We start from the raw sequence: 19,421 nt of genomic DNA, 5'->3' as shown, positions 1-19,421 counted from the left end.
AATCGTGAAGTCAAGCAAAGTGCAAATTATCACATGTAATTTGCCTCGCTTTATGTTTATAGTATGTACGGTTGTCGTCAGTTTCGTCGTACACACATATGACATAATATACACGTACGTTATAAACATACGTGTTTCTACAGGATAAAGCACTGGTTCTCAAACTTATTTCGACCACCGCCGCTACTTTGAGATTAAAAAAAAATCTAGTGGCCCCATATTTTTTAACTTACCTTTTTACATTACTATCTGTTGCGTATCTTAAAAATAGTTATTGCAAATATAATGTTTAAACATTATTATATTATGGATAGGATAGATAGGGTGTGACCCATAAACTATTTCTGAGATCAAAAAATGCTTCAATAAGAAATAAAACTCATATTTAATCATTGAGACTTCTACTGGCCCCCTGAAAGCCTCCAGCGCTCACAAGGGGCGTTATCGCCCACTTTGAGAAAGGATGAAATAAAGAATAGAGATCTAAAGAGACTGAATAATTTCAAATACTGATATTTCTTATATATAGGAATTAAAAAAACGGAATTTTTTTCTAATAAAGGATATTTTCCTGTGTGCGCTAGAAATATAATNACTCGTAGCCTTGCCTTAGTTTATAGTTACTTCTTTCATCAAATATTCCTTAACAATTTATTACAATGTTTATCTAAAGTATTAACTAGTACATTTATTTTTATTTATTATTTTATCGCCCACTTTGAGAAAGGATGAAATAAAGAATAGAGATCTAAAGAGACTGAATAATTTCAAATACTGATATTTCTTATATATAGGAATTAAAAAAACGGAATTTTTTTCTAATAAAGGATATTTTCCTGTGTGCGCTAGAAATCTAATATGATATAATGGATTTTCGGCGGCCAGAGCGATCCGTTAAAACGAGATTCTTCTGTATATAATTAATTGGGGCCTCGTGCCCCGAAGCTTTTCATATCTAATCTCGGCTTTCATCCATCTAACTCCATTCTCGAGATTAAGGAAAGAGACAGACAGNATAAACATACTTTTATTAAGTACAATTATTTTTATTTTTAATTTAATGCTTTAAACAACAACAAAATAACTTTGCTTAATATAATACCAGAAAAATCCATTACAGTTTTTAGAATATTCTGACAAAATAAATTTTTCTCAAATTCAGTAAAGTAAATATAAATTTATGGTTCTTCATTTAATTTTTCCAGGAAGATATAAATGTAACTGCCTTCCAGTTGCTATAAAATATTTTTATTATTACTTACTTTGAAATTATATAATGCATAAATATTTTATTGCTAACAAACTTTATTGTATTATAATTAATGTTAATTTGTTGATTGAGGTACTGGTACATTTCAAAAATTTTACTGTCGAAATAAATAGTCTGCACTGCATCAAAATTAATCTGAATCAATAATTAAATACTAACATTTCTAGTTTCTCAAAAATGTTATATCATTAGATATTTCAAATTTATAAAAATTCACTGCAATCTCATCACATTGTTTTGAATATGTTATAATATTCAAAACAATGTGATGAGATTGCAGTTATATATCTAAGTGTAATTAAGATGCAGCTGAAGGAATCAGTGCCAAAACGTGACAAAGATAAAAGAAACAAGCAATTATTTAGCGTAAACCGTCACAATGCCTGGCTGTTTTTATTTGTTTAATTTAAAATATATGCTCTCCTCCTCAAATTAGTAGTGGCTAGCCCCTGTACATCATACTTTTCCTGTTAGCAATAGACTCGTGCCTGTCATTGATTTTCTTTCAGAGGAAAATTTTTGAACTGAAATAATATGACTTCTGGTTTGAATCGGAAGTTCGTACAGAAGAATCTCGTTTTAACGGATCGCGGAACAACGGATTTCTCGGAATAACAAATTTTTTTTCAGGTCCCCACCAAATCAATGTAATTTTACCTCCTTTTAACAGATTCGTTATTCGAAATAACGGATTTTTCTACCCAAATCTATTGTAAACTTTGAGTTTTTTCAACGTTTCGTTAATATTTGGGATATTTGTTTCTGGAAATTTGTAGTTTGATGATGCACTTGTTACATTTGAGATATGTACTGTACAATTGAAAAATTGTATAAAGAGAGTCAGCCGGCTGATACGATTGAGGAGGAAGTCGCCTAGTGAACACAGTCTCTGGTCCAAGTGTAGTGCCTAAATTTAGCGAAGACATCGAGTTTTTCCAAGTCGTGAAGACGAATTTCAGCACAAACGAACAGTCTTTACTGTGCATGACATTGCTAATATCAAGCGGTATTAGATTCAATAGACAGAAAAGCGGCATCGAAAGAAACCAAGATGGACGAGTTTTTTAACAAATCGTGAAGTCAAGCAAAGTGCAAATTATCACATGTAATTTGCCTCGCTTTATGTTTATAGTATGTACGGTTGTCGTCAGTTTCGTCGTACACACATATGACATAATATACACGTACGTTATAAACATACGTGTTTCTACAGGATAAAGCACTGGTTCTCAAACTTATTTCGACCACCGCCGCTACTTTGAGATTAAAAAAAATCTAGTGGCCCCATATTTTTTAACTTACCTTTTTACATTACTATCTGTTGCGTATCTTAAAAATAGTTATTGCAAATATAATGTTTAAACATTATTATATTATGGATAGGATAGATAGGGTGTGACCCATAAACTATTTCTGAGATCAAAAAATGCTTCAATAAGAAATAAAACTCATATTTAATCATTCAGACTTCTACTGGCCCCCTGAAAGCCTCCAGCGCTCACAAGGGGCGTTATCGCCCACTTTGAGAAAGGATGAAATAAAGAATAGAGATCTAAAGAGACTGAATAATTTCAAATACTGATATTTCTTATATATAGGAATTAAAAAAACGGAATTTTTTTCTAATAAAGGATATTTTCCTGTGTGCGCTAGAAATCTAATATGATATAATGGATTTTCGGCGGCCAGAGCGATCCGTTAAAACGAGATTCTTCTGTATATAATTAATTGGGGCCTCGTGCCCCGAAGCTTTTCATATCTAATCTCGGCTTTCATCCATCTAACTCCATTCTCGAGATTAAGGAAAGAGACAGACAGTGAGACTTTATGGGGCTACAATTTCAAACTACAGTCCAAAAAGCACATATATTATTATATCATATTTTTTATTTTAATAAATGTATTTCTATATACTGTATCTGGTTTATTTTGTGATTTTATTCTTTTCATTTAAAAACATTCCAAGAAGGAGCTGGTGACCACCTCACCTGACTGGAAAAGGGTTATGTGGAACAAAAAATGTTCCGATAAACAAAAATCAATTGTAAAAGAAAGTGGGTGATAATAAAAACGCATCAAACACCCAGAAATAAAAAATTATGAAACAGTCATTAATTAATTTATTCCTTTTTCTTTCTTTTTTTCAATCTGTCTTATTAATGTCAAGTTAGTCAGAGGAACCATGAATAATGCATACTGGAAATTTTCAAAACGAGATATAGCCTGTCTAGTGTAAATTCCAAAACTTGTGTAACTTATTTTCAAATACAAAACAAAAGCATTTTATTGGCTAAACTTAAACAATCCAACACAATTTTGTTATAATTCTTTTATTTTGCTCCAAGTCAATTACCATAATCTAAAAGTGATTAATCATGAGAGGCAAATAGCATTGAATAAAAAATATTGATTTTTGTACAAATAATTGAAATTGTACAAGTCATGTTTTGGCAATAAGCTCTTCATTATTTATTTTGTATGATCAAATAACAAATACATACACATACACATATATATATTATAATCATACAAAATTAAATTTCTTTTAAAAGAGAAAATGTATTTATAGTTAAAACTTTTCAAAAATATTTACATTTAGATAAAACAGCATCTAAAAGCTGTAATTTAAAAAAAGTCTAGGTAAACTAATAACCTAAACTGGAAAATTTTGTATTAATATAAATAACTGTTTTATTTAAAATTATATAATTTCGAGTAAATAAAAAATAATTTTATATTGTATACTTACCCCAAAAAAATAAAGTAATTATTATAGCAAAAATTGCTATAACTAAACTTTGTTTTACAGTGTAGTTTTGTGCATTTTCAGACTTAATTGAAGAACCTGTAAAATTAATATTAATATATATACATTGATTTCCAAATTTTCTGTAACTATGCCACCTTCAAAACATATTTTGATAATCTTGTCAATGATTTTTAAACAATAAAAGTTCCTCACTAATTAAACTCATCTTTATTTTGAAAACATAATACAAAAGGCTATAAACAAATACCTCATAATTCTAGCAAATCTCAACATTACCTTATGACTTCAATGTCATAAGGTAATGTTGAGATTTGCTAGAATTAAAATTACAGATTTATGGTTACACATTGAATTTTATCATTAATTCCTACAATATCATTATGCTTTTGTAGACCTGCCAACTAAGTTTTTTAATACTGAGGGACAGGACATGTGAAATGTAAGGCAAAATAAATATTTCAATGGACAAACATAATTTCAATATTTAAATCATTAAAATATTCTAGTTACAATATATGTATATTGCCTAATAATACAATATATGTGCATTGCCTAATAATACAATATATCTGCATTGTGTAATAATGTAGCTTTAATACGTCTGGATAAGCAAGCCAATGATATAGTGTGTTTCATTCAAAATGAAGTTCATTAAGATTAAACAGAACATGCTCAGTAAATAATTAACTTATCACACTACACTTTTATTTTGCTGAGATAGTTTTATTGAAAAACTAACGTTTTCAGCCTACTCTATAGGCCATCTTCAGGCTTAACTTGTTAATAAATTGTTAAGGAATATTTGATGAACGTAGTTTTTGCCTTAGTTTATAGTTACAATGGTACCTCAGGATACGAAATTAATCCGTTCCGAAACTGAGATCGTATCATGAAAATGTCGTAAGGTGGATCATCTTTTCCCATACGATTNGTGTGCGCTAGAAATCTAATATGATATAATGGATTTTCGGCGGCCAGAGCGATCCGTTAAAACGAGATTCTTCTGTATATAATTAATTGGGGCCTCGTGCCCCGAAGCTTTTCATATCTAATCTCGGCTTTCATCCATCTAACTCCATTCTCGAGATTAAGGAAAGAGACAGACAGTGAGACTTTATGGGGCTACAATTTCAAACTACAGTCCAAAAAGCACATATATTATTATATCATATTTTTTATTTTAATAAATGTATTTCTATATACTGTATCTGGTTTATTTTGTGATTTTATTCTTTTCATTTAAAAACATTCCAAGAAGGAGCTGGTGACCACCTCACCTGACTGGAAAAGGGTTATGTGGAACAAAAAATGTTCCGATAAACAAAAATCAATTGTAAAAGAAAGTGGGTGATAATAAAAACGCATCAAACACCCATAAGAAATAAAAAATTATAAAACAGTCATTAATTAATTTATTCCTTTTTCTTTCTTTTTTTCAATCTGTCTTATTAATGTCAAGTTAGTCAGAGGAACCATGAATAATGCATACTGGAAATTTTCAAAACGAGATATAGCCTGTCTAGTGTAAATTCCAAAACTTGTGTAACTTATTTTCAAATACAAAACAAAAGCATTTTATTGGCTAAACTTAAACAATCCAACACAATTTTGTTATAATTCTTTTATTTTGCTCCAAGTCAATTACCATAATCTAAAAGTGATTAATCATGAGAGGCAAATAGCATTGAATAAAAAATATTGATTTTTGTACAAATAATTGAAATTGTACAAGTCATGTTTTGGCAATAAGCTCTTCATTATTTATTTTGTATGATCAAATAACAAATACATACACATACACATATATATATTTTAATATAATACCAGAAAAATCCATTACAGTTTTTAGAATATTCTGACAAAATAAATTTTTCTCAAATTCAGTAAAGTAAATATAAATTTATGGTTCTTCATTTAATTTTTCCAGGAAGATATAAATGTAACTGCCTTCCAGTTGCTATAAAATATTTTTATTATTACTTACTTTGAAATTATATAATGCATAAATATTTTATTGCTAACAAACTTTATTGTATTATAATTAATGTTAATTTGTTGATTGAGGTACTGGTACATTTCAAAAATTTTACTGTCGAAATAAATAGTCTGCACTGCATCAAAATTAATCTGAATCAATAATTAAATACTAACATTTCTAGTTTCTCAAAAATGTTATATCATTAGATATTTCAAATTTATAAAAATTCACTGCAATCTCATCACATTGTTTTGAATATGTTATAATATTCAAAACAATGTGATGAGATTGCAGTTATATATCTAAGTGTAATTAAGATGCAGCTGAAGGAATCAGTGCCAAAACGTGACAAAGATAAAAGAAACAAGCAATTATTTAGCGTAAACCGTCACAATGCCTGGCTGTTTTTATTTGTTTAATTTAAAATATATGCTCTCCTCCTCAAATTAGTAGTGGCTAGCCCCTGTACATCATACTTTTCCTGTTAGCAATAGACTCGTGCCTGTCATTGATTTTCTTTCAGAAGAAAATTTTTGAACTGAAATAATATGACTTCTGGTTTGAATCGGAAGTTCGTACAGAAGAATCTCGTTTTAACGGATCGCGGAACAACGGATTTCTCGGAATAACAAATTTTTTTTCAGGTCCCCACCAAATCAATGTAATTTTACCTCCTTTTAACAGATTCGTTATTCGAAATAACGGATTTTTCTACCCAAATCTATTGTAAACTTTGAGTTTTTTCNCAACACAGAATTCATATAACACAGGATTATCTACAGTGTTATAGGAGGGTCTACTGTATTTAAACTAAAAACAGAACTACTTTATTTAGAGAATTAACACATACATGTTCAGAACTAAGCACTTTCAGAGTTGCACTCCATCCTCAGGATTCACTACTCTCTAAAAACAGTTTTTAGAAGTCCAATTAGCAGTGGTTGTAGTATCAAAGCACAAAAACAAAATTGAACATTCCTGGACCTTTCAAACATTTTTAACCAAAACAATCAAATTAAACATTAGTGAAACATTCAATCATCAACTAACTGAAAATAAATTAAACATTCTAAACAGACAATCCATTTCAGATGTCTAACTAACCTTTAGTGCTCTCTCAGGAAATTTTAACATTTTACAACTTAAATACAGGACTTCAAAAAGCACTGTTACTTCTTACCTAAAACCCAACTTCATACCTTTGAAAAACTATTTATATCCTTACATTAAAGAATAATATTTAAAAATACTACTCTTTAATGTAAGGACAGTAATGGACCTGATAATGGAGCACATCACTTACTACTATGTCAAAAAATATTTATATTTTACTTGATGTATTCAATTTTATATTAGAAACAATAAAAAGATGTTTTATTTTGTGTTAATCAAATAAAAAAGAATCTGATCTTTTTTTAAGTTTATTCACTTATTTTTAGAGATTTTTATGTTACAAAACACAAAACTACAAAAATTTCTAAACTCTTTAAAAGCAACACTTTTAAATAATTGCAATTTGATTAGTTCTTAAACATTTTTTAATACTTTGTGCAATTCTTTAGTGTGGTCTATAAATTGCATCTGCATTTTTCTTGAAATTTTTACTTCCCCTCCTTCTCTTGTCCCAGTTTGCCCAAGTTTCTGTAACCCCTCCCCTTTTTGGACATCTAACAATACTCGACCCCTCTTAAAATCTTTATCACTTTATGAATGATAGATACCATAAGCAGAAACAAAACATACAAGAAATTCTGAAATAAATATTAAAAAAATACATAAACTGTATAAAATTTAATGAAATAAACTGACATCCACTGAAGCTCAATCCCTCTCTTCCCCCTTGGCCAAGTTTGTCCAACTTGTAATAATCCCCTCCCTCCCTTCCAGTATGGATGTTATTTATGAACAGCCCCTTACATTGATTACTCAGAAAATAAACTTCATCCCTTTTGTTCCTTTCTTACAAAGAGAATAAAATTTATTTTCTGGGGATCAACTAGAAGTATATTTCTATCCCTTTAGAAAGATATCAATTTTATTTCCAACTTCACCTTAATCATGATGTATAGTACTACATTAGTGTCTAGCATTAAAATCAATCATTGCAAAAGAAATAAACATTTTTGAATTCTACATATAATGTTGCAACAAATTTTTTCAATAAAAATAAGCAAATCCACTTTAAAAGCAAACTATTATACTTAAGATCATGGGTGCTGCAGAAAATTTTCCAGCCAGAAAGCTTGGAGACTAATTACATCAATAAATTTTTTTAATTATTTAATTTTTTAGGATGTTTAAGACAAACAAGAAATTTTAAGATCAATAAAATATCCTATGGTCAAGGATATAAAGTTACATATCACAATCACTTTTATGGTTATAATTTTTGGAATTTTTACTCAATCCCAGGGAAAGGTGCAAGTGCCCCATTTGCTCCCTCTGCAGATACCCATGCTTAAGATCCAATCTACTTTATTTTATATGAATTATGAATATTTCTAGTATACAAAGATTTATAACAACATATTTTATAAATATTATTCTACTTCAACTTTAAAATACATAGACATAGACATAGACATATATTTTATTTGAACACATTGTGTACAATGTATCTGGGTGCCACAACAGGTACAACCCAGTACTATCCCGAGTGAATGATACAAATTACATATACAGTTGTTTAATTAATACGTGGTAAATGGAGTAAAGGAGGTTAAATACTAGAATAGAAATTAGTTAGTAACAAAATATACAAAATACAAAAGATTAGTTATATAGAAATAGTTACATAGAAATTGTTACAATAATATAAAATAGTATTGAGGGAAATTAAACACAAATGATATAATACATAAATTCACATACAGATATTTAAGCACAGTCACAGAGTGAATCTCAGGTGAAATAAAAATAATATTCACAGTAGAATAGATATAAATACAAATATAGGTACAAATATACAGGCACTAAATGTATGCGTATAGACAAATACAGACACCAAAAACAAGCAGGGACACCAATTACAGAGTCAAAGAATGTGGATAGAATGGGAACTAGTTGTAGACACTTACAGTACTCCTTACAAAATAATTATTAATAAGTGTCATGAAGGCGCCATATGTATCTTTGTTGTCGAAGACTTTATCGCAGTCAATCAGCCATGTGCCACCATGTGCCTCGATGGTTATCTTCAGTTGAAATCTTTCCAACAACTTTAAAATACAGTAGACCCCTCTATAACACTGTAGATAATTCCGTGTTATATGAATTCCATGTTGTACGAGTCACTTAGATTTTACAAATATGTGTGCTGTGCTGTGAATGGCTCATGTATTTTGTAAAATCTAAGTGACTCATACAACACAGAATTCATATAACACAGAAATTATCTACAACACAGGATTCTATAACACAGGATTATCTACAGTGTTATAGGAGGGTCTACTGTATTTAAACTAAAAACAGAACTACTTTATTTAGAGAATTAACACATACATGTTCAGAACTAAGCACTTTCAGAGTTGCACTCCATCCTCAGGATTCACTACTCTCTAAAAACAGTTTTTAGAAGTCCAATTAGCAGTGGTTGTAGTATCAAAGCACAAAAACAAAATTGAACATTCCTGGACCTTTCAAACATTTTTAACCAAAACAATCAAATTAAACATTAGTGAAACATTCAATCATCAACTAACTGAAAAAAAATTAAACATTCTAAACAGACAATCCATTTCAGATGTGTAACTAACCTTTAGTGCTCTCTCAGGAAATTTTAACATTTTACAACTTAAATACAGGACTTCAAAAAGCACTGTTACTTCTTACCTAAAACCCAACTTCATACCTTTGAAAAACTATTTATATCCTTACATTAAAGAATAATATTTAAAAATACTACTCTTTAATGTAAGGACAGTAATGGACCTGATAATGGAGCACATCACCAAAAGTGCTTGTAAAAAAATAGAAACTGTTAATACCACATGGAAATTTAGACACTCATGAAACCTTTAAAAACAACAAAAAGAATTTAATTATGAATGTTTTTGGTAATTTTTAAAGACCATCTTCAAGTAGAATGTAAAATCAAACAGCAAAAAATTGAATATAACAGATAAACTTCAGAACATAGAATGCTGGTTGGTTTAAATTAAAAAATGAAAATAATAGATAAAAACAAATATGTGGATAAATGATGAAAAATAAATAATGTAAATAAAAATAAGCTATAACTACATAAAAATCCATAATGAGTAAATAAATAATAAAACACATATATACAAAATAAATGTAAATACAGTATTCTATATAATGATGAACACCCCATAGACATATGGAGATGTTGATCCTAGTTATACTTTATCCAACTCAAAGCAGGCCCTCCAGGCCATCGAGAGAGTGTTAATATCCTTATAATTGATGGAATGATTCTGTTGCACATATTTATAAATGTATAGAGCCTCCACATAACATATGTGATGTCTATTTCTAATACTTCTAATAATTTTTGCATGTTGCCAGCAAAACATCAACTGAACCAGAAAGGGCATATGCAGCAAGGACTAAACTGGTTTGAACTTCTGAATGTTATACTTATGCTCTTTCAGTCTAGCATCCAAAGATCTTAAAGTGACCCCAATGTACTGAAGGTCATGAACAACCCAACCCTGTCACCCTTGAGAGGAATAGCATATACTTCTGGAATGTTGCTGGGGTTGGGAATCCTTATCATTACATAGTACTTTGTAGATAGTAGAATTCTTTTTGCATAGTATCCTTCTGCTAGTGGCTTTACTGATCTTGTAGACATTGTGGAGAAACCTAGTACATCAGTGTTGTAACGTTGTGACTTATCTGTAGTAACTTGATCTGGGTGTCGGGTCAGGGGTGAACATTCCAACATACCTTTCGGGAGTCGGGGAGAGTTCTGGTGTAGTCACCCCAGTCGGTTGTATCGAGAAGGAATAAAGTTAATAGTTGATTAACTACGTGTTTTTTATGTGCAACAGTGTCGAAAACAAAAGCGATATAAAAATCAGCATATGCAGACTATCAAAAAGGGAAGCACAAGCTATGAAAAAAAGGGCATTGTACATTATGCAAGAAGCTCAAACATTATGTAAGGAGATTCGAAGTCTATGAGTAAATATCAGATCAGTTCTTCCATAACATTGCTGGTTGCACTTGAGGGTAACTTGGTCTTAAAACAAGAAATGTGGTTTTGGTCAATACACAATGAACAAATAACTAACTAAAAATAGTTGCATGGGGCAATGGACAAATATTGTTCATTAGTTTNATGAGTAAATATCAGATCAGTTCTTCCATAACATTGCTGGTTGCACTTGAGGGTAACTTGGTCTTAAAACAAGAAATGTGGTTTTGGTCAATACACAATGAACAAATAACTAACTAAAAATAGTTGCATGGGGCAATGGACAAATATTGTTCATTAGTTTCTTTACATTTGCAGAATAGGCTAGCTAGAAGTCATAAATTTTCTGTTGTTTGTTGGTAATGAAATTTGGAGTTCCCTTTGGAATTAGGAAAAAGGTAATCCAGATGATAAAGGGGACATGGGCCCCAAGGGCCCAATTTATGGGCATCAGTGGCCTAGTATATTTCATCAGTCCTTGAAGAGTTGTTCATGTCAACTTTCAGTTCTAAGCAGAACTTATCTATAAGGGTCTGGATGACTTAAAGCCAAACTGTTGAGCAAGTGTTCTGATATGCTCAAATTCTTGCAGCCTATCCTAGACATCTTGACAATGAGTACAGGCCCTTCTAATTAGAAAATCCATCTACAATCTCCTCTTCATTCTCTGGATTTCCCACAACCCTATACACTATAAATTGGCAACATATACAGCTCTAACTAAAAGAGTCAGTACTGCCAGCAAAAACCATACTAGTGGCATGCCATCCAAACTCATTGTGATCCCAATTGACTCTTTAAACATCAAGTATAACACTTCATAAATAAAACCAAAGTGAAACAAAATTGGGATCTGAAATATTTGCCAATATTATAAATTGAAATTTCAAACTTTATTATTTTATTAACTTGCTTGATAAATTACAAAAGAATTGTATCAGGAACATCCATTAATATATTTCCATTACACTCATCCCAACCAATATGGCACACATTCTTATTTACTATTTTTAAATTGCCATTAGAAGATCAAAACTTCTTTCCAAATTTCAACTGGCCTGGGAAGTAAACATCAGTTAAAAATCATTAATAAAACCACAAAAAACAAAATAAGAGAGATGCAAATGAAACACTCTGTAAAACATGTGTGTCAATTTGGATTGGTCCAGCATGGCCTGTCAATTTCCTTGATGTTTGCATCAGGAAATTGACAGGCCATGCTGGACCAATCTGTAACCCATCTATAATCATATACATCAACACTTCATTACCACCCAAGAAAGCCATCTAGATGATTCCAACACTCAGATTTGTGCAACAGTATATTGAACAGTATAGGTAAGTATTAAGATGTTTTATTTTTTACTGTTTCCCAGAAGATGGGTCTAATAAGAACAATGACATCTTTGACTTTTGTACCTGACTATCTATCTAAAATTAAATAAAATTCTTTCATAATAAATTCATCAGTATTCCCTATTCATAGCATATGTCACCATTTACATGTGAAATGGTTTTCCTGTTTCTAACTATTTAGTTGTTTCTGAGCTTTGAATTAGATGATCTGTGGTGTACTTGCCATCACATGCCTTGCAATGTAAATATAATTTGCACTTACTTTTTTTATTTATTCTTTACATGTATTTGAAAGAGTTGCTTACTTTTTGCATTTCCATTGCATTAATATCTTTACTTAACAATGCTTTTAAATTTATTTTTAAATTTAAATTTTATATTTTAAATATATTTTTAAACAAATAACTAACATATTTTACTCTCCAGCAATTAAAAACATTGCTAAATTAAATGATATTATTGATGTTTTAAAATTCAGTTAATACTATTGATATCCCTAGTTTTTAGTTTTAAATGTTTTATAAAATATTTTGCAACTGTACACAAAGCATCTACAATTAACAAGTTTTATAAAATTCTTGTTAAAAACATTCTGGAATTCTAAATAGATAAAGTTCTGAAAAATTTTATATACTAACTGTAAAAAGAAAACATAACTAGAAAGTAAAAGATATTGTATTTTCATTAACATGCCAAACTTCAAATAAGACATTAAATCTGCTTTATTGGTGTTAAAAAGTAAAGATGTTATGATACTAAATTCTTCTAATACAATCTGATGCTGATAATTTTCCATCTGATCTTATCCAATACTTGCGTCTATCCATACTCTCTACTTACAGGTGTAAGTTATAAATGAGCCTGAAAACTCATTGGTGTAAAAATATTCACTAATAATTTAAATTCAAATATAAAAAAAAATAAAATTTTACAAATTGACTTATGAGCACCTTTCAGATCCAGGCCCTAGTTTGCCTAGTGTTTAGAAAAAAATTCAAACACACCTTGAATAAATTTATAATAGTATAGAAAAATTGCCAGATTAAAAATAATCATTGTTAAATCTTGCTTGAATATATTGTCAAAACAGGAAAGATAAAAGCACATTTGTTATTATTTACAATTATCCTTGTTGAATTTTTATGAACCGTAAAATTGATTCTGTGTGATAGGGAATAATTACCAGTCCTAGCAACATTTCTTGAACATTATCCATTCATTGCTACTACACATTACATGACTATCACTGGCAAATCATGCAATGAGGGGACACACTGTCTATCATGGGTTAGTTTCATAGCATGATATGTCCATTACTGTGTTCAAATGTCTGCCTTGGCAGAATGATGTGAAAGATGCATATTGAAAAAATTGAAGTATTGGTTTGCAAAACAAACTGATTCTGATATATTGGGAACATTCCAACATGCCAATATATCAGCAATGGCTTTCTTGGTAGTGGTACATCTCTATTAAAAAGTGAAACAAATGATCATTCTCAAATACTTTTAGAGTTTTTCAGTCTATCACAGAGAAATTCATAAAGCAGAATGTTTTAAAAAAACGAGAGAGATGGCCTGGGACACCTCCTAGTGTGCATTCTAGGCATTCCACGACAGATTATAGATATACAAACAGTTGGATTAACAGCTTATATATATGATGATTCATTTGTTTTACATTTATATATGATGATTCGTTTGTTTTACTTACATATATGACGATTCGTTTGTTTTACATCTTTAGTCTCCATTCTCAGTCATTTTTAGTCTCTCATCCTCTGATGAGAGACTAAAGATGTCTGAAAGTTCTTGGAAACTAATTCCAATAAAGTAGATTTCGTATGTTAAAAATTACTATAATTTTAAAATCAAATTATGATTATAGAAAATAAGAAATAATCTATATTCAGCAATTTTGTCGTAATATACAGTTATAATTAAACTATATTTGTACTATTAGAAAATGCTATCATTTTGAATAAAATTATTACATTTAAAAACTTACAACTGGGTTGAATAGAAGTCTTTTGGTCCTTCATTCCTAATCAGAAAAATAAATTTCTAATTATTTTGTTTCATTGGACATTAAATAATTAATAATAGAAATAATTTTATCATAAAATTTGTATTTATTAAATTTAAAATATCTCATATATAACTATCAAANGTGTCAATTTGGATTGGTCCAGCATGGCCTGTCAATTTCCTTGATGTTTGCATCAGGAAATTGACAGGCCATGCTGGACCAATCTGTAACCCATCTATAATCATATACATCAACACTTCATTACCACCCAAGAAAGCCATCTAGATGATTCCAACACTCAGATTTGTGCAACAGTATATTGAACAGTATAGGTAAGTATTAAGATGTTTTATTTTTTACTGTTTCCCAGAAGATGGGTCTAATAAGAACAATGACATCTTTGACTTTTGTACCTGACTATCTATCTAAAATTAAATAAAATTCTTTCATAATAAATTCATCAGTATTCCCTATTCATAGCATATGTCACCATTTACATGTGAAATGGTTTTCCTGTTTCTAACTATTTAGTTGTTTCTGAGCTTTGAATTAGATGACATGGTATCTGTGGTGTACTTGCCATCACATGCCTTGCAATGTAAATATAATTTGCACTTACTTTTTTTATTTATTCTTTACATGTATTTGAAAGAGTTGCTTACTTTTTGCATTTCCATTGCATTAATATCTTTACTTAACAATGCTTTTAAATTTATTTTTAAATTTAAATTTTATATTTTAAATATATTTTTAAACAAATAACTAACATATTTTACTCTCCAGCAATTAAAAACATTGCTAAATTAAATGATATTATTGATGTTTTAAAATTCAGTTAATACTATTGATATCCCTAGTTTTTAGTTTTAAATGTTTTATAAAATATTTTGCAACTGTACACAAAGCATCTACAATTAACAAGTTTTATAAAATTCTTGTTAAAAACATTCTGGAATTCTAAATAGATAAAGTTCTGAAAAATTTTATATACTAACTGTAAAAAGAAAACATAACTAGAAAGTAAAAGATATTGTATTTTCATTAACATGCCAAACTTCAAATAAGACATTAAATCTGCTTTATTGGTGTTAAAAAGTAAAGATGTTATGATACTAAATTCTTCTAATACAATCTGATGCTGATAATTTTCCATCTGATCTTATCCAATACTTGCATCTATCCATACTCTCTACTTACAGGTGTAAGTTATAAATGAGCCTGAAAACTCATTGGTGTAAAAATATTCACTAATAATTTAAATTCAAATATAAAAAAAAATAAAATTTTACAAATTGACTTATGAGCACCTTTCAGATCCAGGCCCTAGTTTGCCTAGTGTTTAGAAAAAAATTCAAACACATCTTGAATAAATTTATAATAGTATAGAAAAATTGCCAGATTAAAAATAATCATTGTTAAATCTTGCTTGAATATATTGTCAAAACAGGAAAGATAAAAGCACATTTGTATTATTTACAATTATCCTTGTTGAATTTTTATGAACCGTAAAATTGATTCTGTGTGATAGGGAATAATTACCAGTCCTAGCAACATTTCTTGAACATTATCCATTCATTGCTACTACACATTACATGACTATCACTGGCAAATCATGCGATGAGGGGACACACTGTCTATCATGGGTTAGTTTCATAGCATGATATGTCCATTACTGTGTTCAAATGTCTGCCTTGGCAGAATGATGTGAAAGATGCATATTGAAAAAATTGAAGTATTGGTTTGCAAAACAAACTGATTCTGATATATTGGGAACATTCCAACATGCCAATATATCAGCAATGGCTTTCTTGGTAGTGGTACATCTCTATTAAAAAGTGAAACAAATGATCATTCTCAAATACTTTTAGAGTTTTTCAGTCTATCACAGAGAAATTCATAAAGCAGAATGTTTTAAAAACGAGATGGCCTGGGATGCCTCCTAGTGTGCGTTCTAGGCATTCCATGACAGATTATAGATATACAAACAGTTGGATTAACAGCTTATATATATGATGATTCGTTTGTTTTACATTTATATATAATGATTCGTTTGTTTTACTTATATATATGATGATTCGTTTGTTTTACATCTTTAGTCTCTCATCCTCTGATGAGAGACTAAAGATGTCTGAAAGTTCTTGGAAACTAATTCCAATAAAGTAGATTTCATATGTTAAAAATTACTATAATTTTAAAATCAAACTATGATTATAGAAAATAAGAAATAATCTATATTCAGCAATTTTGTCATAATATACAGTTATAATTAAACTATATTTGTACTATTAGAAAATGCTGTCATTTTGAATAAAATTATTACATTTAAAAACTTACAACTGGGTTGAATAGAAGTCTTTTGGTCCTTCATTCCTAATCAGAAAAATAAATTTCTAATTATTTTGTTTCATTGGACATTAAATAATTAATAATAGAAATAATTTTATCATAAAATTTGTATTTATTAAATTTAAAATATCTCATATATAACTATCAAACCAAAAAAATATTATTATTATTTCTTATACAACAAGTCTTCACTTAATATCATTTCATTATAATGTCATTGAGGAAAGATACAAGCACATTTGTAATTATTGAAATTTACAATTATCATTGTTGAATTTTTTTATGAATCATGAAGTTGATTCTATGAGGTGAGGAATAAATGCTGGAAGTTGCAAACACAATCAATTAGAATAATATTAATCAAATTATATCATGCTATGTCATCCAGAAATATGTTCAACGTTACATTTTACATGTAGAAGTTATTATTGATAATGAATAATTTCATTTCATTATATAATACAGTAACTCCAGTTTCCCAGGTTTTTCACAAATTTTATATTATAAACATTTAGGTCACAGAACCATTACAAATAAATATATTGGGTCATGTGAGAAAAAGTTTGAGAAATGCTGGTTTAGATTACTCATATATACAATACATACAGATAACTAAGACTGAATACTTATATTATCTTATCTAAAATTTATTTCATCATTATTTTATTATATGAGGAAACTGAATATTTCTAATATAAAATTAAAATAAAAAACATTTAAAGTTATATTACCTATTGATTCATCTAAATCAATAGCTGAATCAAAAACTGGATTTATAACCGTCTTATAGTCAAGTATAATACAATGTGCATCATTAAGATACTTTCGTCCTAATTTAAAGTGACTTAAATAATATACCTAAAAACAAACAAAAAAATTAGTATGTAAATTTTTTCATTATTCATTAAATCTAAACAAAATATTTAAAAATTTTCTAAATAATAAAAATTTCTCTATATTTGTAAATAATTATGAACTTCATAAAACTTTTTCATTTGTAATTAAAAGTAACTATTTTCTAGAATGACAATAATAAAAACAAAAATAATAAAAATAAGTAAAATTTCAATTGCAGTAATCGTTTTAAAGTTATATTTATATTTACAAAAATAGAATCAATAATTGTTGAAAATATCAGAGTTATGAAAAGCAATTTGTAATCTGTTGAAATTTGTCAAAGATTACTTTATTACTCATTGGAAAACAGATGATAAAATTTCATTCTGTTAAATTACTTTATAACTTATTGAAAATCCATTACCAATGATGAATGCATGTCCATGTTTTATGTGCATGTTATCAATTATTTTAAAGCAATTCTGAATAATTATTATCAAAGAAAACTTATCAATAATTTGCAACATGTAGTTTAGAAATATAGAATGTATTGTGTCTTAACTGTCATGAAAAAGAACAAGTCTATAGTTCCTTACAATTGTCTTGCACTTCTTTATGTAAGACACTGGGCAAACAAAGAATCAGGGTTCCTTTGTTAGCTGTTTTTATACTCCACACCTCAAGGCAATAGTGTTGCCAATGCATAAAAACTCTGAAGCAATGATGTGTGACCGGAGGGATGGCACCTGTTTGATGCCGTCAGGAATCACACCACAATCTCCCGATTGACAGGGAAACTGCGACGACAGATTGGTTTGGATTAGAAAGTAGGCCACATGAGCCACAGCTTGCAAGTGAGCAATTGGGTTTGGGATGGAGACCTCAAAATAGTGAGCAGAAAGTGACTACTGCAGAGACTAGGTTTATTTAACAAAAACCATTTATTTATAAAAGAAAATACATTTTATACATTTTTTATTGTTAAACGCATTATAATATATCACGTGTCATATTACCTCCATGGTTCTTGAGAGAGAGAGAGAGAATTTACATGAGATTTGCATGGTGATAAATACCTGTAGTTGAAGGTTGTAAACTTGATGCTGGAGACAGTGGTGATATTCAGCGGGTTCGCACAGGTTCGGCCGAACCCGTTGTTAACATTTCCAAAGTTTTCTGAACCCGTTGTTAAACACATGTAACATTTCTCAGTGATTTTGTTTCTTTTAAAAAATATATTAAAATATACGTATTATACTCTGTAACACTACTAAACTAGAGCCTTATACCCTGTTCGCCTAGTGCAACCTCCATCGACCGTTTCAATCTCAACTAAAACAAGGTTCAATCGCGATCGACTTGAGAGAGTTTTCAAAACTAGATCCAGTCATAAGAGAGATCCCATGCAAGAAAATACAAGATGGCTGCGGAGCACGTGTCAGGCTATCAACAGCAAAATAAGAAAGATATTGTATTTCGAGAGACGATGACATCTGTCTATTATTATAATAATACCTAACGATAAAATAAATGATTTAGAAAAGATTTTCTTGTTTAACTGCTTTCCCTATGACTTTTTCTGATTAAAAAAAAGCCAATTTTTATGTTTATAAAATATTTTAAATGAAAAATATTAAAATATGTACAAAATAAACCATTTTGAACACTCTTTTTT

At 29.3% G+C, this 19,421-nt stretch overlaps 1 protein-coding gene across 1 annotated transcript in view; it reads right to left on the bottom strand.

The window, feature by feature from the left end:
- Window positions 1-1,067: 1,067 nt before the first annotated feature.
- Window positions 1,068-19,421, bottom strand: part of LOC111620427 — a 33,120-nt gene continuing 14,766 nt past the window's right edge. The window contains exons 5-8 of the mRNA XM_023362349.1: window positions 17,641-17,767; window positions 16,898-16,933; window positions 4,020-4,115; window positions 1,068-1,235 (exon numbers count right to left, since the gene is read on the bottom strand). Coding sequence (XP_023218117.1) covers window positions 1,189-1,235; window positions 4,020-4,115; window positions 16,898-16,933; window positions 17,641-17,767 — 306 coding nt within the window. The 3' untranslated portion in view covers window positions 1,068-1,188. The remainder of the gene's footprint in view (window positions 1,236-4,019; window positions 4,116-16,897; window positions 16,934-17,640; window positions 17,768-19,421) is intronic.

This window comes from Centruroides sculpturatus, unplaced genomic scaffold (assembly GCF_000671375.1).
Source record: "Centruroides sculpturatus isolate CEXI.00-Female unplaced genomic scaffold, Cexi_2.0 scaffold143, whole genome shotgun sequence".
NCBI lineage: Eukaryota > Metazoa > Arthropoda > Arachnida > Scorpiones > Buthidae > Centruroides > Centruroides sculpturatus.
Note: the sequence above shows the minus strand (reverse complement) of the source record. Positions and strands in the feature narration are given on the sequence as shown.